We start from the raw sequence: 26,135 nt of genomic DNA on the forward strand, positions 1-26,135 counted from the left end.
TTTCGACTCCATGCCATGATTTGTGAACTACAAATTGACTACAACCGACAGCACGAGTCACATTGTGTTTATGTCACATCATATCACTTCTGTGATGGTTCTCAGATTCAGTCTGTGCTTGTTGTAGCCCCACATCTAGCATCACTTTTTGAAATCCAAAACAAACCGACTAGACTGACTTGCCACATTTCTTGTACAAGGCGAAAGTCAGGCTGGCTTGCCAGGCTCCCAGTACCAGACTCTCATTTTAAAGGGTAAGTTCAGAATTTTTTACATGAGGCTTAATCTTCGAGTTACCACTGCGGGTTTAATTAGTCTGTGGAGTTTTGATTATAAAAAAAAAAATAAATAAAAAATCCGTGCAGTTTGTCAGTTATTTGTTTCAGGACTCCGGAGTGGCTAAACTAGCTAATAAAAACCACATATGCACGCATGAGAATCCCGGATGACCCATGCAATCAATATGGTTGGCTGTGTTTTCATGATAATGTTATCAGAATTTACAATTGCATGTCAAAAATTGTATGAACAGCAACATTTGAGTGGTATCACATTGGCTTTTTTCACCGCAAAGCACAATTGTGGGTCGCTTCACGCATCTTAAAAAAAAAAAAAAAAAAAAAAAAAGTCCTGCTTTAGAATGAAATTAATTACGGCGGTTTGGTGCGACAGTTTTGGCCGCATGAGTATTTTGAACAATGATTTGCATTTTGAATTTATTTGATTATTTATTTGTTACATCTGGTAATATTGTGTTTTGTGGTTTTTTTGTATGCATGCTAAGCAGGCACCATTGACTCATGCTAACTTAGCCACTCCGGAGCCCTGAAACTAACAAGTAACTGATAAACTGCACGGAATTTGTTGAAATAAACGCCACCAACTAATGAAACCCCGGCTACCTCAAAGATTAAGCCTAATGTAAAAAAAATATGAACTTCCCCTTTAAAGTCAGCTGAGAGGTTCCAGCTCACCCACGACCTTAACAAGAATGTGCAATATAGAAAACGGATGGATGGACAATTCATGAAAAACACACACACCTCTATATGCAAGGAACGGCTAGATTCCAAAACAAGATTTTATTGGCCAATTTGCAGAAAGTGCTGTAGTGACTGACCTTTCGAAAGCAAATCAGACCAAAGAGTCAAGATACAAAGAAAAATAAATAAATGAAAACATTTTACACAATATACAAGATTTCCATATTAACTGCATTGTCCTTCTCTTCTAATACAAACGCCAGGTAAACATTAGGGCTTGATGCAAAACCCACCAAAAGGTTTGAGGAGATGAGTAAATGTAGTGAAGGCATGATCACACAAGACTAATGTGATAAACGTTTAAACAACATGTAATTTACATGGACATATAGTAGTGCTACAGTATACAAACACTCTTTTTCAGTTCAGGTCATTAACAGTTGCAGAAAAAAAAAAATCAGCTTCTCCATGTGTCTGTTTAGTTTTATATGTCATACAATTTAAGAAGTGTTACAGAAAAAGAGCAGGAGAAGTGCAAAAGCCACCCAATTGTGGGGCTTTTCCAAGGATGTACACCTAATGTTAATCATCACATTTGTTTTAGCTTCCTTACTGTTCTCCATTAACCCTTTACAGGGCACTCATTGGCTGTCAGGGTTAGAAATTTGGAAAAATTCTACTTGAATTTAGACAGAATTCTGTTTTGGGGACAGGCTTAATCCGCGGCAATAGGAACTAACAGTAATTGTGTGCAAGATCAAGTAAAATGTTCCTTGAAGTGGTCGGTGTACTACCTTTTCATCAACAAAAAAGATTAAATGCTCCATGAGTCATGACATCCTTCTAGTTGTCCTGTGCTGGCGAGCTGACAGCTGAATTGTCAACCAAAGCTTGTACCACTGTTTTTAGACTGCGTGGTAGTTTGAAAGTACAGAAACAGTAAACGTGTTTAGATTTCTGTTGGTGTGCAGGACATAACAGTACAAATCATATCATTGTATTAAAAAAACAAAAAAACAAAACATGTTAAATCATTTGCTTTGTCATGAAGCCATAATTGTGCACATTTGCACTTAAGACTGCATTTGGAAAATATGTACAACTTGCCTAGTGGACTTTGTTAACTGTCCTGGTATCCATGGAGATGACACGTACGGACATCCATACAAACAAACCCAACTCAACATTGAGGTGAAACAAATACATACATGAAAGGACGGTGGAGCCACCAACTATTTCTGCAAAATAAAGATTCTCAAGCGTGGATAGAAAATCTCAAGATGATATTTGTTGTGTACAAGTGGAGGGGACAGTCAGCAGTGTTTATGTGCACGGTAAGGATGGAAAAGTTTGGGTGGGGGATCACTTACTATACTCTCTATTTACAATAGTTTATAAAAATTTACAAGGAGGTTTTCTTTCTATCTCTAAAACACAAAACATGAACCCCTTTTTGAGTTTAAAATGACATCTGTTATCTTTGCTCTCTTTTGTTATTTTCAGTTACTTTATTATTATTTAGCTTGATTGAAAATATTCCAGCTCAGTCAACTGACTTTGCTTCATTGGCTGAAATAAAGATGAATATTTTGCACAATGTATACAAACCAAAATAATATAAATGTTCACAACTTGTCAACTGTTTAGCTTTTTTTTAGTATCCGGAATCTGCAGTATTTAATTAAATGCAATTCAGTGACTGTGAAATGATAACAAATAATTCACTATTGCATATCACAGTAAAAATACTGTAGTTACTGTACTTTCAAGATGTATTGCTAAATTAGGATTTTGCCAGTTTTATTTTTTATTTTTTTAAATACATTGTTTCATCTAATCCAGTAGGGGGAGGTGTAACATCATTTTTCAATGCCTCAACGTGTGTATGTCTACCTGATTTTGTTTGTGTGTGTCAGCCATCATATTTGATATTTTATTACAGACGTAAAGATCATGGGGTGTGTTTGCGACTGAGAGTTTCAATAAGATGTTTTTTTGTAGTCCAGGTGCTTCGTTCCCTGCATCCTGGGCAGCTGGACATCCGCTTCTTCCTCACTGTCATCTGACTCCGCACTGGTGATGTCATCCTCCTCTCCCTCATCATCTTCCTCTTCATCCTCTTCCTCGCTGTCCTCCGTGGCCTGGAGATCCTGCAGATTCTGACCAAATTAGGTGATAATGACAATCCTTCTAAAAGTCATATTTCCTTTTTTGAAATCCTCATGGATAAAAAAAGGACCCATGCCTATTACTACTTCCTCTTATTCACCACAATCTTTACCATCCGCTATTTACTGTACCTCCATTGGGTTGACTGTAATGGTCAGGGATGAGTCGTCCCAGGTCCCATCTTGTTCATTGCTGGTCTCAGACAGCTTGACTTCTTGCTGGTGGGTTAGATGGATGCGATAGATGCCCAACACCACCACCACCACCAGAGCGGCAATGCACATCACAATTACTGTTGTGGCGGCACTTGGCATCCCTAAAAATGACAATGACGGTAAATAATTGTAGAGTGATGCTAGACAATCCATCTATCCATCTTTTTTCTACGCTTATTATCATTCATTATCGTCCCCGCATTTAAATCTGGCAGCAGCAGAATTGGAGCATAAACCCACTTTAGTAGGGAACTCACAACAACAACAACAACAACACACACAAGTCTCTTGATCTAAAATGTTTATTTCTCATACTCTGATCTTTAGCCTTATGAAAAAGCACAACATTTAGGAGTCTAGCCTGCTGCTCTTGCTGTGTGTGTTCATTTGGAGTCACGCACATAGAAAACATTCCTCAGATGATTATTTACTTGACTTTCTTGTGAATTCCAACCTAAAACAAATTGACTTTCATCCCCCCATACTTGGTGTAGCATATTTAGGGCACGTAGCAGACTTTTTTGCAGAGACACATTCTGCTGGATTTACATTGCAGAACCACAAAATGTATGCCTGAAAATGATTTAATATCAATATCAGATTTTTTAGATAGCTTGGGCTGAGTGTTTCACCCAATGGCTAAAATTGGGGCAATCTTGGCATTATATTGGCAATTTCTATGCATATTTAATGATGGATGTGCCACTAATGTAGCATATAGCGCATCTATATATCATATTTATTGGCCTGTGCTTCCATTTTAGATTAGTTTTATAGGTATGTTTTTTCTGTAATATGTTCATTGGTGTTCTAAGGACAGATGTGGGTGAAAATGTACACCTACGATCAAAGGTTTTGAATATTTGCATTGGGGGATATAGCCGATTTCTGTGTTTTCACAGTGGGCAGATATCTGATATTAATCTATTTCTTATCCACAATGACATAATTAATATCTGAATTGAGCCACTCAAAACATGCGTTGGAAAAATAGCCAATCATGCTTTTCACACGTAACAAAAAGAGGAACATCCATTTCAGGCGCGTTGAAATAGGTGGTATGAAATGAAATAGATTCATTCAATTTCAATTATTTGCATACACACAATCATACGCAAGTTGCGGTCAAACTGTGCCTGCAAAAGTTTGGGTTTCAAGTAAGAATTTGACATCCTGAAAGTGTCACATTAAGTAAATCATGATTACGTTGAAATTACCAATCATCCGCTATTTTGTATTACATCCACATAGTTCACTTATAAGCCACCTCCTGCCCACTTTGGCTCCCTGACTGACCTTCTTTTCGCTCACACTCTTACCTCTGACACACACCCTGGGATACACTGACACACACAAAGCACTCTGATATCTGCAGTTCTAAGTAGAATCAATCGGAGTCTGATGAATAATTAAAGCTCGTGTGGTAGCATAAGACTGTCTCGCCATGTTCTCCTGACTAAGGAGCACTCGGATGTGCCTTTCATACCACAAGAGTAGAAATCTGATGAACAGTCTCATAAGGAACTGAGAGTCAATCAGATTTCACTATGTTAACCATATACAGAATATATAGTATATCAAAAATATCAAGAGGATATTTTTTACTGCAATGGCTAAATGGTTTGATGAAACAACAATAAAAAAAAAAAAGCTGAAATACTGTATCTATATTGGTCACTCATTTCGTCTTGATTTCATTTGAGTATTATTAAAGGTCTATCAGAAATTGGTAGTACTATATTTGAATTACAGGATTCGAATTACATTATTTTAATATCAACAGACTATCAACCTTTTTCCCCCGACTACGACTACTACTCTGTGCTGCCATATCACTGTAATTTGCTTAAAATCTTCAATGCCATAGGTGTTGACCCATGACACATAAATAGAGATAAACAGAGACAAGACACGTGTCGACATGCACAGCATTTCCTGATTTTTTCCCCCTACCTGAGGTCTGCTCAGGGTACAGTTCATCAATCATGTAGGAATGGTGTACTAACTGCATGTGCTGAGGTGCAGCCACAAATTGACTGGCATGTTCTCGAACCTCTGAATTGTGAAGGATGCTCACCTGTGAAAAGACAAGACCAAATATCAGAGATCATGTACAGCAGGAGTGTCAACAATTTTCCTTCCGAAAGGTAGTACAGTGTATCACAAAAGTGAGTACACCCATCGCATTTCTGCAGATATTTGACAAACAGTACTCAATTTGGACATTTAGGGATGTACGTCATTTCTAAGAGTTGTACTCACTTTTGTTGCCAGGGGTTTAGATATTAATGGCTATATTTTTAGTTATTTTGAGGGGAAAATAAATTAACTCTATTATATAAGCTGCACACAGACTACTTTTCTTTGTGTCAAAGTGTCATTTTGTCAGTGTTGTCCCATGAAAAGATATACTTAAATATCTGCAGAAATGCGAGGGGTGTACTCACTTTTGTGATACACTGTATGTACAGTATACAAAAACCAGGGCTACAGTGATCCATGGTAAAAAACAACAACAACAACAAAACAGCATATACTGTATATGCTGTTACTATGCTGACCAAAAGAAGCATGGACTGTCTGTATATTCTTAAAACATTATATGCCGCCGTTGTTTAATTTAACAACTTTTTTCGCAAATCTCTATCATTTCATTGTTTTAAATCAGCCATTATTATATGCTATCATATAAAATATGTAATAGACACAGCAGGGGTCGCGTTAACCGAATATTTTCCGTCGTTGACCGATTTTTTAAAATGGTGACGGAAAAAACTGAAGTCCACCTGTCATTTTGACAGGTTGCAATTCACACCCCCGACCACAGGGCGGCAAGTGAGCATATTAATTAGCTATTGTCTCTCTTGATGCATGACGTCGTTGGCCTTACTCTGAAAAATGTCAAGGAAACTGAGTGTACAAAGTTTCTTCAAAAAGCCCCAAAACGACGATGGTGTTGATAAAAGAGGTGAAAAAACAGGGACTGCACAAGCGGGCACACAATTCAAGTCCATGCGCACCAGGAGGAGGATTGCGTTCAGGCCACAGCAGGTGAACTGTTAATTTCATTGTTCCATAATGTAGCCTACCTACTGGGGCCACAGTCAGCTGTTTTTGTCACTGCGGAGAAAAAGTTACATATTCATCTGCTTGATGTGTGATGGCACGGTGTGGATTCTGTTAAGCTTGTTAGGACAGAATATTAATTTAAAATGAATGAAAACTAAATACTATTGAATATGTTGAAGCGGTATGCAATGTTAAGAGTCTTGTTAGCTCAAATTGCTGTGTCCAGCCGCTGTAGCTCTGCTGCTCTCTGTGAACTCTCTATTCATATTCAAGCCGGAACGCGCACGGCTCTTAAGTGTCTCTGTCACGTGACTGTGTCGTAGCCGGTAACGCGCTCGGCCAAATGGACACACAAGTACGGAAGGTTAATTATGCCAAACAAAGGGTCACCACAATGTCATTATCATCATTTTAAAAATTTAAGTGACGGGTAAAAATAGATTATGACCGGATTTTTATGACCCTGTCAGTCAAAATGACAGACAACGAAAAAGTCTAGCGCAACCTCTGAGACACAGACGCACAAATTCTGTATTTATACAACAGTAGTTTTTAATTGATTTTCTGCTGCAATCAATAATAAACAAGCTGTGGAAATTTTGTAGTAATGTCAGCAGGGTACATAGAACATTTTATGAATAGTTTTATATTAACAAGCCTCTCAGGCCAGCCTGAATGCTGATGTTGTCTGGGAAGAAAATGAGTTCAATACACCATCTATAAAGCATTGAGCAAATTTAAGTAGAACTAGACCTCAGAACCCAATTAGTATCTTTATGGCAGAGTCGTTCTCATTTTAACAGAACGTGTCATCGATTTTAAACTTCATATTACCTTTACGACTTTAATGTGCAGGCAATATCGGCCCCTCTGGCTCATTAATGATCAGGCTTGCCATCATTACACTGACCTCTGTGTTAAACTCATTGCTGGTGTAGCGTCCATTGAGCTCCGAGCATGTAAGACGGAACCTTCTCTCGGTTAGATCTCCTGGTCGCGAGTTGTAGTAATACACCTCCCGGATCACATCTGCATAGTTGGCCATTGAGTCCACACCTGTAGAGAGCCATAAAATAGACAGAGTAGGAGTCAAATTTCTATGGTGAGAGTTTATTTAGAATTGTAGAAAAGATAAAACATGATTTGGATAAAGTACATACAGTAACAATAGTGGGCAGAAGGGTCTTGTTTGGGTGGTCTCACCAATATACGGGTTTTGTCTATTGGATGTATTAAGTTCAATTTATGAAAATGGGAGCAAATATAATATTTTATTCTGTGTTCTACAAATACAGTATACTCACTACACAGAGAATGAATAAAACATTTAATTACCTTTTTTAAAATGTATTTATTTATGTTGTTATACTGATTATAGGCATAGAGTTTAAATCTCAAATTCATGATCTCAAGAAATTATTATTTTTAAAAAAATGAGAGACATTAGGTAGGGACTGGCCTTGTAAAAAATTATTTAATTTTATATTTGCCATTTTTATTATTTTTTCTTACATTTATCTTTATTTTGTATGTGTACATATCTGGAGTTGCACATCCGGTATAGTTGTCAAGGCAATGACAAATAAAGACTATTCTTCCTATTTTGAAAATGAGTTACTAGTAACTAGTTACTAGTAAAATGAATATTTCAACATCCAAATTTAATCCGATGAAATTCATTAGTGGAGCTAACTCATAGAAGTTTGGGGGAATTTAACTACAGTGCAAATGATGCGCCTTATCAACAAAAAAGATAATAACTAACCATATATGGACAACCCAGATGTAGAATTAGTGGCATCTAGGTGTTTTCCAAGAAGAATGCTGCGCTGTAGCTGGAGTGACTCCTGGTCAGGCCTTAACTCCTCCCCCAACACCAGGATATCGCAGTAGTCCAAATTGTGAATGATTTCCTCCAGAATTCCTTGTCTTTGGTCTACATACACAATGTGCAAAGACACGCAGTTATTAAATTATGACCTCGGGAAACGACAACTGCTGTATAATTGAAAAGACTGTTTACGGCAGGACTATTTGCACATTTTTCTGGGATTCTGTCATGCAGCATTGAGGCTTTCCGGTGAGAGGTCCATGCGCACTCTGAACAACCAACAACACAAATTGAAACACGTTCAACGAGTTGTCGACACCAATTACTCGTCCACACGCATGCACGCACCCACATGCACAGAGTATCTTAAGAGCATGTTAAAATGCGCAAAGCTGCTTCCTACTCTTGGGAGGGGATGGTGTGAAAGAGGCCCGGGTCATGATGCAAGTACTGAGACACGTAGTGAGATTGCTGTTGCTGTCAAAAAAGACTTGTTACTACAGTATCTCATGGCAATGTGTGTTTGTGAGTGTGTTTTGTTGGGTCAACCAAAATCAAGGAGAGAATAAGATGTGTGAGAAAAACAGATTGATATTACATTGGTCTAGATGCTGAATTTCTAATTGAAACCTTTTATGGTAAACAAATCGGGATTCATTACGATTGGACATTTTACTTTTACTATTGACAGTAATTAATTTATTTTTTACATTAATGTGACAATTAAGCCTGTTTATTGTTATTTAAAATCGTCAACCTCAGAGATGTAGTGATTCTAGTCATTCTGGCAGTGGTGGATGAATTACTCCTTTTTTTTTTTTTTTACATATACATGGGGGGAAAAATTACTTCAGTAAAAGTACAAGTATCTAAGGAAACATTTAATCAAGTAAAAGTATAAAAGTACTTGCTTTAAAAATTACAAGTAAAAAGTAAAATTATTTTCTCCCGATGCAAAATTTTTATGTATATGGTGGAAAACACAGACAAGACTGAAAAAACAGTTTCTGCTCTTGCACTCCTCTTTAAAAGAAACTGCTGTATTTTAAGCCAAAACAACTGTTGTGTTCGATAGAACAATATGTCTATATGCTGCCATAGCAGATTCATGGCGAAGTAAGCCCCGGAACTATTTTTATTTTGTCCGTTTTATCCTGAAAACCCCCATTTATAGACGTCGCGCAACCGCTTTTGTTTCAACCTAGCCATAAAAAGAAGTTAAGCGTTTATATTTATTATTCAAAATGTCTTATTATTCGAAATGTCTGCCATTTTTACCTTAGAATCATTAATTGATGTCTAATATTTAGTTTAAAAAAAGAAAACAACTTTAAAAAATTATTCACTGGCATATTTTAAACTTTTAAACAAATTACGTCACAATGAAAAATTGCGCGTCTATAAAAGTCACAGATTTCTACCTCATAACTATCGCTTAATTGTATTTCTTTTTGTTTTTTTTTCGCATTTTCCTGATATGTTAGATGATAAATAATCGATCCAAACACAGAAAATTTAAAAAATAACGTTTAAAAGGGTAACTATATGAAAAAGAAAATCTCAACAACTCCTTGTTGTCTGCGATTTCTGCATCGCGACCCATGTTATATCACCATGTTTCACCCATAAAAAAAAAAAAAAAAAAAAAATCTGGCTGTGGTCATTCACAGCTGTGTCTTGACACTTGGTGATACATGCTACTTTGAGTTTTTGGATCGAAACAAGGTAAATACGCGATAATATCTTGTTAAAATCGTCTTTAAAATAGTCTTTAATTCTGCTCTCGCTTGATCTCGCCTCCAGTTAGGGATTTGCTGTTTATTTATTTATTTATTTATTTATTTTTAAATTCCCTCCTGTTCAAAATTGTTCTTCCCCCAGAAAATTGAGATTTTAAGCTCTCCGATGATGTATCACACATGCATATCGGGCAATTTTTAAATTTGGCCAAATTGGGGGGTCTCAGAGCGGAACTTCAAGTCACCTGAGTGTTTTCCGCCATATATATTTTAAATATAAATATATTATATACTTGGGTAGAATGGAAAAAAGTAATAAAATTGACTGCACTGCAAACAGAAGCTTAACAAGCTAAAAAAAACCCTCCAGAATCTATCTTAATGGCGGATTGCTAGCAACTATCAGGTACATACCACCACCTACTGTACAAGAGTGTGCAGCACCCATTTGGAGGTGTGCTGCTCTCACTGTTGTTTTTTATTGGTCAATATCTTGTTCACCTGCCTAATCTTGCATGTACTCGTGTTGCTCCCTCTAGTGCTTGATAACGGTAAAGTTGCACGGGGCTTATTGATTGTGCTGAAGGCATGAAAATTAAAATATAAATTCACAATGAGAGCAAGATAAAAGTAACGTTTAATGCAGGTGATAATCTGAGAAGTAGTGGAGTAAAAAGTACAGATGCATGTTGTAAAATGTAGTTAAGTAAAAAGTAGCACTTCATATTTGTACTCAAGTCAAGTACAGATATACAAAAATGTACTTAAGTACCGTCATGATTCGAAGTACCTTTATTTCATTACATTCCTTCACTGCCAGAGTTGGGTAGTAATGTGTTACATGTACTCCGTGATATTTACTTGAGTAACGTTTTGAGAAAAATGCACTTCTAAGAGTAGTTTTACAAAGCTATACGTTTTACTTTTGCTTGAGTAGATTTGTGAAAAAAAATGCTACTATTCCTCTGCTACTTTGGGCTACAGAAGAGTCGTCACATTTTTCTTCCTTATTCTACATATTAGATTTATTTATTTATTTTTTTGTGGGCGATGCCAAGAGTAGCTCTACCTATTTCACCTATGAAACATTGCAACAATAATCACGTCTCCATTACACCAATCTGATGCAAGCTTGCCGTTCTATGATCACGCCAGCCTGTTTAATCACTTGGAGTCTTTAAAACACCATAAAAAATGAAGTGTTTGACATAGAGCGCTGCCCTCAACATGACTTGAAACTGCGGATTTAAACCTCTCTCCCAGTTTCTATTTGGCAACGATTGAGCACAAAAAACCTAAGATATGATCCTTTTAATTTCATAATAGTAACTATGAAGGAACTTATTCACTATTCAAACTAGGTACTATTTTGTCCACTGGAGGGCACTCATACTCTATGGATGAATAATGCTTCATTCCTTTCTTTCTTTCATTCTTTTTTTTTTCTCTCTTGCCGTAATTCAACGATTATTATTATTACTATTATTTTGTATTTCTTTGGCTTAATGTGGTTATGTAATGCGTTATTGTACAGTATCATTATAAGAACAGTTCATATAGATAAGTTTGTGCTGAGAGAAAAAAAATACCATTGTTTAAAAAATAAAAATAAAAATCAAAGCAAAAATCAGCAGTTAGTCACAAGTTACTCATTACTTGAGTATTCTTTTCACTGGATACTTTTTTACTCCTGCTTGAGTACATTTTTTGAATGACTACTTTTACTTGAGTAATATTATTTTGAAGTAACACTACTCTTACTTTAGTAAATTTTTTGGCTACTCTACCCACCTCTGTTCACTGCATTCTGGATTCAAAATTAGAACAAGTGGAGTTGGCAAACTGATTGTTTTTCATATTTCCTCCAACATAACGGAGGGATGATATCATTTTGAGGTTTATGAAGTGATCATATCCGGTTATTATTATTATGGTTACAGTGAACAAACTGAGTTTGTACACTGTAACCAGTTTTTTTTTTTTTCCAGTAGTGATCTACTAATAATAATAATTACTTTTCCCATCTTTGCAACGCCGTTAGCTTTACTGTGGATAAGAAGGGGCACATTACTACAATTTGGTTGAATGAAGCGCGAGTTGTCTGATTTCAGCTGCTTGCCTGGACAGAGCAGAGCGGTAGGAGGGAAGGAGGTGGTGATGCCGTTGCAAACGCAAGGATGATTGGCTAGTAGGGCGGATCATACTCGGCTTCACTACGCGCTCTGGCAAACACAACAAGGCAGCGATGATGGCGACGAGCCAGAGAATTTCAAAGTTAGCGTTCTAAAACTTTACGGAATATTTAATGATAGTGTTTCTCTTATTGTGCAGGAGGCCTAACATACAGTTTCAGAGATTTACACTGGTTAATGGCCAGTTTACATTTTTGTTTTCTTAACAGGCTGTAATATATTTAATCCCAATTAATACTAAATGTTCTAAAACACTGTATATAGTGCTTTTGTTTTTCAACCAGTTAATATAAGCATTTTTGACGTGAAAGATGTTATAGAATGTACAGTATAATGTAATAACTAGGGCTGTCAAAATTATCGCGTTAACGGGCGTTAATTAATTTTTTAAATTAATCACGTTAAAATATTTGACGCAATTAACGCAGATGCCCCGCTCAGAGAGTTTTAAATGACAGTACACATTGAAATGCTCACTTGTTGTGTTTTATGGAGTTTTGCCGCCCTCTGCTGGCGCTTGGGTGCGACTGATTTTATAGGCATTCATGAGCATTGAGTAAGTAATTATTGACATCAACAATGGCGGGCTACTAGTTTATTTTTTGATTGAAAATTTTACAAATTTAATTAAAACGAAAACGTTAAGAGGGGTTTTAATATAAAATTTCTCTAACTTGTACTAACATTTTTCTATTAAGAACTACAAGTCTTTCTATCCATGGATCGCTTTAACAGAATGTTAATAATGTTAATGCCATCTTGTTGATTTATTGTTATAATAAACAAATAGTCCTTATGTACCGTATGTTGAATATATATATCCATCTTGTGTCTTATCTTTCCATTTCAACAATAATTTACAGAAAAATATGGCATATTTTATAGACGGTTTGAATTGCGATTAATTGCGATTAATTACGATTAATTAATTTTTAAGCTGTAATTAACTCGATTAAAAATTTTAATCGTTTGACAGCCCTAGTAATAACGCATAGAAGATGAAAAGTAACGCCAGACACTTTTCTGAATAACTAATTACTCTTACAATGAGGTAACTGAGTTACTAATGCAATTTCTTTTTTGGGAAAAGTAATTGGTAACTGTAACTAATTACGTTTTTAAAGTAAGATTACCAACAGACTAACCTCAAATATACAGAATGTAATGTTTCCCACTTTGTTTTGATGTAAGATGTTGAGAATGTTTTAAGACTTAATAGACCCTCCACATTAAATGATTTTACCATCAATATTTGAAGATTCGTCTTTTAAAAAATTCCTAATTTCTTCACATTTATTAATCATATTAACATAAGGTCGTATCTGAACATATCGTTAAAAATTCAGCCAGGGTCTGAAATAATACTTATAACAATCTGCCAGTATTTTCATTTTAGTGGATTTTATTCTTTCATTTGACAGTTTCCATCGTAGCTGAACGTTGCTAACAATCTTACTCTACTTAAAACAGTTTTAAAGACAAATGCTACTATTTAGAGCAGTACTTCTCAAATGGTGGGGCGCGCCCCCCCAGGGGAACATGCTTTTTTTTTTTTTTTTTTGCCGTACTAGAATAAAGTGTACTTGCACATCCACTCCGTGGGTGGCAGTGGCGCTCTCATTTTCAAAGTGCGTGCAGTATTTTTGAAGTAAGCAAGAGCACATGGAAGAGACTCATGCAGAGCTGGACTCACGCAGCGACCCACTGTCTTCTCCGGTTCTCACGTGTCCGGCCGAGAAGTGCCGTTTTCGGCTTGGGATCGTCACGACCACTGCCCTCACCTATGGTTCTCCCTCGGCCGCCGAGAATGCGCTTTTTTCGGGCCGTTTGCCTTTTGGCTTTGACTTTTAATATAGTGGGAAATGAGGAAAGACCACTGTTTACTGAGTTTAAAAATGATTATAGCGGAGAGTCTGAAGCCAAATCAGTTAAGACGCCACTTAAAGACATTAGACCTCAATCTCACTGATAAGCTGCTTGATTGTTTTTCAGCAAAAACGTGCCGAATATTGCCAATAGTCACAATCGTCCCGCTTTGTCAGTGTTATATCAGTAAACCAGTGAGCACTGTGGTGAATCAGCGAAAATAAAAACTTTCCTTCTGTCCAAAGACACTTTTCCCCCCCTTCTATTCAGTTTTGTTTTTTTCGGTCAATTTTTTTGGCATGTTGTCCTGAAGAGTAAATGTTTCTAATCAATTTGAATTTGTTATTATTTACTGATTTTATTACATTTTATTTTTCAGTATCAAATGGTCAAAAATGTACCTTGAGTGTATTTTTACAGTTTGGATGTGACTTTTTTTTTTTTTTTTACTTCAGGCAAAGTTAAGTCTTTTCTGTTACAAGCAAAACAATGTTAATAAAGTTATACTTTATTATAAGTTGATCTATGTTACTTTTTTTAATAGAAAAAAAAGTACACAATGTTAGGCTGAGGCCTACTTATAATAGTAATATTATAGACAAATGATACTATTTACAGTGGCGGCAGAGAGTTGGGGGGGCGCAAAACATTTACGTCTTCCTTGGGGGGGCGTGACAGAAAATAATTGAGAAGCACTGATTTAGAGTCACAATGGACACTAGGGGGCTATGAAATATTTTCCCCTTCCCAATGATGGCATAACAGAAGGTAATTGAGAAGCAGTGCTGTAACCAATACTGAGCTACAGTATATAGAACCTTTGTATTGCTGACCTAGGAATTCCCACCTCCCCTTCAGCACATATAAGGTATGTCAGAAACACGTCTTTATCCTTCATGCAACTTAACATTCACAATGAATATATTGTCATTTAAGTGGGCACTTCTAGCATTTGTCAAGTTGATCAAAATTCAAAGCAAGGGATGTCTTCTATCCTGCAGTCTCTGTGATGTTTCTCTCCATCTCCCACTCTGACTGCTGCTGATTCTGACCTCACTGTTTTCCAGGACAAGGAGATGGCTTCGAGATTCCCCTTTACTATAATCCAGTGGACATGCTGCCCTTTCTCCTTTATGCCTCCAGTTGCTTCATTTTCTGTCTATTAGAGCTGGGTCCATCCTCATAAAATACATGGAGATTGGCAGGAAACAGTGTCTGAAAGCAGCTCTTCCTTGGCTTTAACACTCCTTTTGCCCCGGTAATCTGTGCATTTCAGCAGGATCACAGAGGGGTAGTTGTGATTAAAAAGAAATCGATCTCCTGTTCCAAAACATCTTCTTCTTTCCCTAAGATTTGTGGAATGTCTTTTCCATGGTTTTGTATACAGGCAATTTGATTATTATAAGCCTCAATATATCACAGACTGCCAGGTCCATAAATATTGCAAGACTGACATCATTTTCGTCCTTTTGGCTCTAAAAACCACAGCAATAAATGAAACTAACAACTGCAGTCTTTCATCTTAAATTTGAGAATGTTTACATACTAATCAAACCAACAGAGTAGTAATTATATATGCCTCCCGATTTTTACCAAAAGTAATTGGACAAATTAACAGTCATGAATTGAACTTCTTGGTTACTTTCACAATTTTAGTCATTGTCCTTCAGTATTTTGAAGCACCGTCAAATGAGTTCTGAAGCATTTTCCTAATTCTAAATTCATCATACTCCTTTGTATTTATTCTCACATCATCAATAAATACAAATTAAATGTTTAAATGCCCACCTGGTCATGGCACAGCTGAACGGTCAAATGACCAATTATTTTGGTCCCTTCAAAAGTGCGAGACATAAAAACTGGCAATTCCTACATGCCTGATTTGGATGTACTAAATGCCGTCAAATGAATGATGAAAGGCTGTAGGTAAAGCATATCTTGTTTGTTTCATTTTAAATCCATTGTGGTAGTACTTAGTGCCCAGTGATGAGATTTGTATTGATGTCCCAAGATAATTTATACAAACCTGACTACATTTGGCTTTTGGTGTATTGTTGCTTGGTGTCTCAATGTTCAGGTCTATATTTGGAGTGATTTATAAATTGTCTCGTCACACTTTCATTATAGGCAACCCCTATTTTTCATCTGAATCTCCTTATTTGTAGAGTAGTTTGTATTTGTCTTATTTCTGTTGAGCATTTGTTCTATGGTTTGGTCTTCATCATCTATCAATTAAATTCAAACCTGTGTTTTCATTCTTCTTTTGTCAACCCTCTCAAACTTGCATTTACAATCAAATTTAATTTCATTCAGTAGTTGTCTTGTCTTCTTAGCCAGAAAATTTGCACTAGATATATTATTCTGTGTCAGGTGCTGCAGTACCTTTATTGTTCACATTCCTTTACTTCACCTTCCCCGTGACCAAAGCAAGTTCCGTAATTTTCCGACTATGAGCCGTACTAAGAGTGTGACAATATCTCGATATGGCTATATATTGCGATATTTTGCAACCCGAACGGTTATCGATATGATCCCACCAAGTATCGAAACTTTTATTTGACATATTGGCCATACTATGGAATATGGATGCTGTAAACTGCTCATTCAATGTTTGTTGAGCAATTCCTTGGCGGTCCACTAGGGGCGCTCAAGAAGGGCGGTGAAAGTAAAGTGCACGCAAGTCTGGAGAAGAAGAGAGGAAGCTACAAGTGAGATTGAGAAAAAAATTTAGCGAGGGTGGTGGTAGAAAACGAGAAAAATATTCCTTTAAATCACACGTGCGCATACTTTTAATTTTACATCATTAAGGAAGGAAATAAGGTGAACGATGACTTTGTTGTATGCAAGAACTGTCTCACAAAAATGAGGTTCGCTCACAATGAATATGCACATCCACTTGCAGCTGGTGACGAACTAGCCACTGGATTTCTTTAGCAAAAACCTGCCATCACTCCTCGCTTTTATCACCTGAGGTAAGAAAGTTTTGCAAAGTAAATATTTTTTTAATTTACAGGTATTATTTCGATGACATTTGGTGTTGAATTATATCAAATAAACCAGGACCTTAAATTGGCTGGAAATGACTACCAAACAAGCCTACATTAATTTACTGATTTCTTTGATATTATTTGAGAACCACTTTACATCTAATTTACTACAAGAACTATTATTACTGCCATTCTGATACACTAAGCCAGGTTTCACTAAATCTGGACCTCGGTGCCACTTTTCCTGTAGTGTTTTCCACGTCTCTCTCCCCCTAACACACCTGAATCAAATGATTATGTCATCAGCAACCTCTCCAGAAGCCTGATAACGATCCTGATTATTTTGATTCAGGTGTGTTGGAGGAGGGAGACATGGAAAACACTACAGGAAAAGTGGCACCGAGGTCCGGATTTAGTGAACCCTGCACTAAGCTATAAAAATGGTTTGAGTAGCTTCCAAAATATATAAGGCGATGTGCATGTTTGCTGATTGATGTACCCTACATAAAATTAGTGATACTGCATTTTTCAATTCTATTCAATTATAATATATTTTCAATTCACTCAATACTTCCAACACACAAAAAAAAATCAGGATTTAAACTCAAAAGCTATTAAGTAGCTAATATGTTTGTTAAATGTTGTTGTTTTTAAGGTAAGGAAGAATGTGACTGTGTCCAACATCTCGAATGCTGAAGCAGATGGTGGAAGTGCTCAAAACAATGCTTCTGGCAACAAAGGTCATAAACTATACGAAGAAAGAGACCCCCCAATTCTATCATTGCCCCACTCCAAGCTCAACTGTTGGCTAACACCTATAGCACTGTTATTTTTCTTTTTAAAAGATTTAAAATTTTAAAGCAATGAAGTGTGACATTCATCATGATCTCTCCAAGAGATATCAGTAGTTGTGGTTTGTTCCCTCTATATGTGCAGGTGCAAAATTGCAGTAGATTTATAATATTTTACAGCAACGTTGCACAGAAAAGGTGTCACTATTTAATAAACTACTTAAACAGTATTTTTTTCTGTTTTGAAATATCCTGTTTTTCGTTTCAACAGTTGGTAAATGGTTAATGGTGTTACACTTGTATGGCGCCTTTTCACCTTTTTAAGGCCCTCAAAGTGCTTTACACTGTCTCCTCATCTACCTACTGGTGACACAGCACCAGGAGCAACGTGGGGTTCAGTATCTTGCTCAAGGATACTTAGACGAGTTCATCGGGGGGAGAATCGAACCCACTACACTACCACTGAGCCACGCCATCCCCAATTGTATCGTACAATATAATATACCGGTACATTTTCTGACCAATAAATTGATAATCGCTGTATCGCAATTAGGGCTGTCCCAAACGACTAATTTTCTCCCGATTAGTCAGCCGACTATTTTTACGATTAGTCGACTAATCTAATAATTTAAAAAAAAAATTTTTTTTTTTTTTTTTTTTTTTTTTTTTTTTTTTGTTCACTAATTTAGCAATGAAATTTTTGTTGACACTTATCAATTCACAAAAAACATATTGGAACACTTAAATTATTTATTAAAGTACAAATAAACACGTAAATAATTCACAAATAAACAATGAGTTCAAATGCTGGTAGAATTAACTAGTGTAGCATCCCGATTGAAAAGATGGTCTCTTAAACTGATGGTGTACAACTTTTATTCCATCCTTGATGTAATCACACTGTAAGAGCTACGGTGCACACAAATAAAACAACAGAATTAGAAATTAACAAAAACTTTTCACCTTTTTCCTTTTAAACCTTATTTATATATCAATGAATTGCCTATATGAATTGCCTTTACCTTAATTTATTACCTTATCATTGACAATTTCTCCCTTGAGTGCAATCACTGTATATACTGTATATATTTATGACCTTTTAACCTTATATAATTTTCTATACCATAAAATAAACCATAACATGAAAGAAACCTTTCAGTTAGCATTAAGAACAATACTAATAGCACTTATAGGCCCATTGTCAATGAAACATTATTATTTAGTAAGGCGGCAGCACCCTCTGGTGTACAGAAAATGAAAAAACAAAAGTTTTTGTGACGGCGCTTGAGGTGTTTATTCACGGCCAACGTGCAGCCAAGCTTGGCATTGAAGAGACAAGACAGAAGAGTGTACCCTCTTTCGTTCTTTGAAATAAGTCAATGTTTTGGACGCTGTGGTGCGCTTTTTTTGGCTTTGTGCCGCTTTCCCCGCTTGCATACAGAGCATCCGACATTCTGAACTTTCCACGCATATATTTTTTTAACCCTTCATTAACCGTCGATGGGATGTTGTGCTCGTCGACGGATTTACGTCATCGATGACGTCGACTATGTCGACTAGTCGGGACAGCTCTAATCGCAATATTGAGAGATTATCGTTATTGTGAGCCTTGCATCGTGAATCGTATCGTGAGGTGCCCTGAGGTTCCCAATACTGTATTTGTTTTTATATACTGTAGGTCACAGAGGCCACATTGTATCATGGGGTATTTACTATCTACACAAAAATACATGCAGTTCTTTACCCTTTAAAAACCCACAAATAAGCCACACTGGACTACTGTATAAGCCATAAGGTTTAACACGGTAAAAAAATTGCGGTTTATAGTCCGAAAATTATGGTAAACTACAGGTATACTGTATACAGTACGATCATTTGTTACACAATTTATTATAATATCTCATTGTAATTTAAGGATTCAATATGGTTTTCATGTTTCTTGCCAAACTGCATTGAAGTGGACAACTTACTGTCCCATAACAGTGTTTACTACAACACTCGTAGTAAGTAGCACAAAACTTCCCACGCTTAAGGAAATGAAGAGGGTTGACGTCACATTGAACTGAAAGACTTTGGAACAAAGTTATGAAGAGCGGCTAAATGTTGACTACAATTATGAGTTAACAAATGAATTGAGGACCTTGGCTGGCCTTGAGAAAACGTATCAGACTAAGCCTCTTGAGCTATTCAGAGATGGAAAAGGGAAATGAATCAGTGCCTAGTCGACAGTAAATGAATGACATGGAAAGCAAGTAGAATGAATGATTAAATGGGTCTAAAAAATGTATTGCATGGCCTTAAAAGTTTTTTTTTCAATTCTCCAAACCTCATGAGAACACAAGATCTCCTCATTAGGGAACTTCATCATGTGAGTCCCCAACATATTCTCTCTGCTTCACTCTTTCGTTCCAACTATGTTTCTTTCTTTGGCTTCCAGCTAATCACTTCCCCCCAGCTGCCGGTTCTATTTCACAGGCAGAAAGAGCTCCACCAACTCCTAAAGTACTGTAGCAATGCTCCTTTTTGCTCTGCTTCCTTTGCTGCTTTATTCACAATGGAAGGCTCAGACCTCCCACCCTCTTATCTCCTCCTAATTAGCTCTGGGCCAAGCCAAATCGGGATGTTCCTGCCACAGCGGTCAGGGACAAGAAGATTTAAATACTCATTTTCAATGGTTTAGGTGAGTGATTTTTCGAGCTGATCAGTGCAAGTCTCCTGCTAAACTGACATCAGCACGTGAGAGGGTGTATCATGTACTAGAAGTGGGGAGCTCAAGGCTAACCTGTATCCCCAATGGTGAGCCCTGTAAAGTGCTGCGGCAGGAGTGAGTGAATATAATAGCAAGGCAAGCACATATGCATTCAAACTAAGGCTTTTAGCTTAAACTGCAGTTGACCGCTGAGGCGTAAGGGGCTCTCGTCCTCAACTGCAACTGCCATGAGGACAATAGCATAGCACTGTTTAAGCTCACAATTAGCTTTGTAGTTTCAATTAAATTTTTTTACACCAGTCATTTTGATATTTCAAAACAATATATTGTAAGAGAGTAAGGGTGTAATTCACCAATTTCATGAAAATACAATATCGATTCTTTGGACAACGATATGCTATTTTCCGATATTACATGGTCTGCCACAATTTGATTCAATGTGATTAAGGGGCCTTGAATCTATGAAATATAATAATATGTAGCCAAGGCAGTTATGTTTTCATTCATTTCAGACACTTAAATGAAAGTCATTTTTTTTTACAAACCGCAAAATATGACAATGCATATCAATATTTTGTGATTTGTTCAATTTCAATTTGATTGTGCTTAAACTATTGAAATTTAATTCTCCCAAACTGTCAATTGCTATTATGTGTATTATTTGTCATTTAGCTAATTACTGTCATGAAGTTACAGTCTATTTATGTAGTCTCCTGTCCACCAATGCTAATACCTCGATAAAAACCTACTGTTTATTAAGCTTGTAACTAAATGTGTATGGAAATCGTGAAACTCAGAAAGCGATCCTGTCTCCTGATGTGAGACGATACTATCATGACATATCTTCAAACAAAATATTCCCATCTGCTGGTAGCATATAACAAGAAGGGATGAGATGTCCACAGTGACATGAGAGCTTGATTTTTTTTTTAATATACACACTAGTACACACAGGTCGCGAGGTGATGGTGAGATAGTGGCAGAGTGAGAGCAACAACAGCAACAAGCAATTTGCTTAAAGGCTGTTACAACAAAAGCAAAGAGCACCGCCGCAAAATCAATTGACGGGTGGCTGTCACAGGTAAACTCTAATGAAAGGCAACAAAGATGGATTTCACATTGATATGATATTACAAGGAGCCTCATAGTCAAGAGGTCGAACATGCTGAACATTTTCAAAATCAAGTCAATAATCCATTCATTCATAATCAAGCCTAAACCTGTCACAGATGACTAAATTTAGGCCTGTGACACTACGATTCAGTAGTTGTAGTAGTAGTAGTGTGTAATCATTTTTGACTCAAAATTACAATTTCAGCGCAATGGTGTGAATAATTTGCAACAATGAAAGACAGAATTAGGAAATCTATCTAAATTATAGACACCTTATGAAGAAAAACTAATGGATTGTTACATATGTGCTACTTCCTTTCATGCAAACAGGTAAAATTCACCTTTCCTTTGTTTACTTGAGAAATTGAGCTTCGACACTGGGTATAAATACTTTTGCTACCCACTGTAAAATACTTTTCAAATTTCACAAAAAAATCATTTTGTGTATTGAATCATGGGTAAAGAATCGTGGTACAACTCGAATCATGAATTTTTGTATTGTTACCTTGCAAGTTTGTTAATATGAAGATACTATTGTCAAAAACTGTTTGACATTTGCTCTTACGTTACCTGTATTATGGGCTGCAGCATCATCTACCCTGTTGACCGTGCTGATGATGTGGATCTGCCGGAAAAGCACAACACCTCCTGGCCCCCTGAGGTCAGAAGCAGGCCGACTCTGTCTTTCCAATCCAGTGATGGTTATCCTGGGCTTGTTGGGTTGCAGCACCATTACTACTGTCTCAATATCAGGGATGGTGATACAAGTATCTTCACCAAAACACCTAAAATGGAGCATGGAGGAAAACGTGTCATTAAGGAGGATGGCTGGCAATAAATAAATAAATGCTAAGAACCGACTATTTAAGGCAAACTTGCTCTCAAGTTGAAGAGCCCTTTGTAACCTGATGTAATGCCTTTGATGCACATTTCAGTTGTAGTGTTTTTCTTTTCGATTGAATACAGAGTAAAATCAAAATGGTATTGGTGATACCTGATCTGATATCCATAATAATGCTTTGAGCAAATATCTCTCATGAGTCAGGTAAATCAAAAAACAGAGCATTTTTCATATCAAAGAACATAAAGGCAGACTTTTTTTTTAGGCTGATGCCGATTCTGACATTTGCACGAAAAAAATGGAACAATCCAGTGATATGCATATTCATTTAGAAGACAAAAAAATTGCGTACATTAAACTTACAACAACAACCACATGAATTACAGGCACTACAGGTTTTATTATTGCATACTTTATTCTTTTGTTTCATATGAAATTATCTGTGATTCATAAAATGTTCCTCCAAACTGAACTCGAGAAATAATTTTTTTTAAATGTCTTTTTTTAAAGCAAGTATTTGCTTTGTTGCTTACGCAAACAACTGCATGAATCCATTTGAATAATTCCAACAACAACAACAATGCTAAGTACTGCCTAAAGCTCCATATTACCTCCCTTTTTTACCAGGATAGAGCCTGCCTGGAGCATCAAAGGAATGACATAGTGGTCGCCTCTTCTGTTCCACTCAACATAATTGCTTTATAATCGTATGTTGTGCCCTTTCCAGTTTTGTCCACGAACCTCACAAGTTCTGTCATGGCTGTTTGTGGAGCTGAAATAGTGCCACATGACTCCATTTAGGCCCTGCTATAATTCTATTGAACAAAGTCTGATGTCAGACCAAGACTAAGTGACTGACAATCACTGTGATGTGCCACTTAGATTATGCATTTGCACATACAGCCAGAAGTAAAAGAATAGTACCCACTTGCGTATCATTCAGAAAAAGATTCTAATGGTTTAGTGTCTTTCCTCTCGTTAGTAATACTGTATAGACTAAAAAACTGAACTGAATGTTTCAACAGTAGCTATATGTATTTTGAGTTGAAAAATAATTTTGGAGCATACACACTTGGTATCAGCAGTATCCGTATGTTATATGCTCTGTCAGCACTCAGCAATTAGACAGTATAACAAACAGCGCTATAAATCCGCAATTTAAAGTAAAAGTGTCAGATAGATTGAAAAACAGGGTTTAGAATTACATGTCAGATAGATTGAAAAACAGGGTTTAGAATTACATGTCTAAAATATTGAAGTTATAGTAATAGTAATCTAACTGAAAGCATTTCCAGTTATTTACTGTAAGTGCAACATTAGTATGAGTACCGTATTTTTCGGACTATAAGTCATTTTTTTCATAGTTTGGCTGTGGGTGCGACTTATACTCAGAAGCCACTTATGTGTGAAATTATTAACACATTATTATATAATTTCACATGTTTTTTTGGTGTTTTGGAGTGACACTTATGGTTTGGTAAACTTGTTAGCATGTTCTTTATGCTAGAGTTATCTGAATAACTCTTAATAGCTATGTTATGCTAACATACCAGCCACGTTCGCGTTCTGCCTTTGGCAATGTGTGTTCAATTGTATATTGACTTTTTTATATTGAAATGCATGCTTTTAGTTTGTGGCGCTTTCACGCCCAAGTAGGGGCGCACTTGTACTTGTTCAGACGCCAGAAGAAGACGGACAGCTACGCAGCTCTGAGCGAGTGGGCAAGTTAGCGAGAGAGAGAGAAACACTGCTGTGAACCTACGTTCATTGTTTATGCTTCTATGGTAAATGGTAAATGGTGTTATACTTATATAGTACTTTTCCACCTTTCAAGGCGCTCAAAGCGCTTTACACTATAAAATAGCTCTACAGAGGCAACGCCTGTGTGTATCATCTTTTCTGGTGTTGTTGTGCGTTTTCCACCCGCGACTGGACACTTAGAGCCAGTTGTGTGGTTGTTTGAACGATGTGCTAATGCTAGCGAACGCATGCTAACAGTTTGTGTCATTGCTATAATAGCAGCTAATTATTATTTATTTACGTTGATGCGAACCTGTTTGGTATCGAGGACGAAATGGATTTGTATTATTTCTATTTTTAGTTTCACTCTTCAAATTATGGTGTCAGAAAAACGGCCAAAATAAAGTCAGCAAATTATACGGATGTCCAGCATCGTCATGGTTTCGCCATGGTGTCCTCGTGAGGACAGTATATTCGTATTTCGTTGTTCATGCATCATGTAACATTATCATACTGTACACTTATTCAGCATGTTGTTCTCTATTGTATTTTTATTTTAAATTGCCTTTCAAGATGACATATCTCTTCTATGTGTTGGATTTTATCAAGTAAATTTCCCCCAAAAATGCAACTTATAATCCGGTGCGACTTATATGTTTTTTTCCTCTTCGTTGGGCATTTTATGGCTGGTGCGACTTATACTCAGGTGCGACTTATAGTCCGAAAAATACAATATTAAAAATATGTGTTTGGCAATAATGATGAAGTCGAACAGACTGGGCGAATTCCCTGTCCCCATTCTACTCATCTATTTAATTTTATTCTATGAGTGGACAAAATCATTGCATCCGCAAACCTTTGCAAGCTAAATATAATTTGAATTTTCAGATCTGGGATCTATTTGTAACGAGCCTATTTCAACTTTTAATGCTATCTAATTATGAACTGATGATCATCTTCATGAAAGCTCAGGTGGAAACTCGAGAATATTAATGGCAGCTGTAAGAGGAAACCGACGGACATGACGTCATGGCGTTCTGTGCAAAGAGACAGTTTGACTTCAAATCTGAGCCAATTTGACTGCTACCCGTTTAATGATTTTTTTTTTTTTTTTTTAACACACAACGGCGTTAAACAGTGTGACAGCGTACAATTTGTGAAAACAACATAGGAAATAACAGTGTGACAGCATACAATTTGTGAGAACAACATAGGAAGTGTAAATTGTACTATTTATTGATTTGTCTTCACACTTACAAAAATGTTAATATGAATCATCAAATTGGAAATTTGAGAGCTTGAGAACATCAACAAAAGGTGTTAATTAAAAGGCTTTGTACATACTGAACAGTTGCAGAGATACGAAGATGTCGTACTCCTGGGGTGGGAAACTGTCGAGAGTTTATGTAGGAGACCTTCCTCACTGCAGTGTTCATGTTTTCTAAATCTTCTCCCTCCATTACCAGGATAGACTGAGCTGGGTTAAAGTGAAACTATGAAAACACACCAGTAAGTTATGATTAGTGTACATTACTGCCCAGGTGAATAAAGTGCATTCATTTAGACACTGTATAAATGGTGAAAAAAAAAGGCTGTGACTCACTTTAAAACAAAATGTTTACCCTTTGAATTTCCGTTGAAGTTACAAAAACCTAGCTGTATGCTTCAAATTAGGGCTGCAGCTATCAATTATGTTAGTAGTCGATTAATCAATGAAGTAGTTAGTTCAAAAAATCGAGTAATCGGATAAGGAGCACAAAAAATTAAAATATTTGAGCTGTGCCTCAAACAGTATAGAAAATAAATAAATGAAGATCTAAGCACAACAAAAGAACAACTGACTAACTTACATACCAAAGTCAGCTAGTTTAAATGTAATAAAATACTAG

At 36.5% G+C, this 26,135-nt stretch overlaps 1 protein-coding gene and 1 long non-coding RNA gene across 2 annotated transcripts in view; one reads left to right on the forward strand and one right to left on the reverse strand.

The window, feature by feature from the left end:
- Positions 1 to 1,067: 1,067 nt before the first annotated feature.
- LOC130917027 (calsyntenin-2-like) overlaps positions 1,068 to 26,135 on the reverse strand; it is a 322,125-nt gene continuing 297,057 nt past the window's right edge. Inside the window, exons 11-17 of the mRNA XM_057838073.1 lie at positions 25,591 to 25,739; positions 22,236 to 22,450; positions 8,202 to 8,372; positions 7,347 to 7,492; positions 5,321 to 5,444; positions 3,284 to 3,468; positions 1,068 to 3,142 (exon numbers count right to left, since the gene is read on the reverse strand). Coding sequence (XP_057694056.1) covers positions 2,963 to 3,142; positions 3,284 to 3,468; positions 5,321 to 5,444; positions 7,347 to 7,492; positions 8,202 to 8,372; positions 22,236 to 22,450; positions 25,591 to 25,739 — 1,170 coding nt within the window. The 3' untranslated portion in view covers positions 1,068 to 2,962. The remainder of the gene's footprint in view (positions 3,143 to 3,283; positions 3,469 to 5,320; positions 5,445 to 7,346; positions 7,493 to 8,201; positions 8,373 to 22,235; positions 22,451 to 25,590; positions 25,740 to 26,135) is intronic.
- LOC130917029 (uncharacterized) lies at positions 1,427 to 16,296 on the forward strand. The gene is made up of 3 exons (XR_009063404.1): positions 1,427 to 2,317; positions 2,985 to 3,155; positions 15,132 to 16,296. It is a non-coding gene; the product is annotated as an uncharacterized LOC130917029 (long non-coding RNA).

This window comes from Corythoichthys intestinalis, chromosome 6, assembly GCF_030265065.1.
Source record: "Corythoichthys intestinalis isolate RoL2023-P3 chromosome 6, ASM3026506v1, whole genome shotgun sequence".
NCBI classification, from domain to species: Eukaryota; Metazoa; Chordata; class Actinopteri; order Syngnathiformes; family Syngnathidae; genus Corythoichthys; species Corythoichthys intestinalis.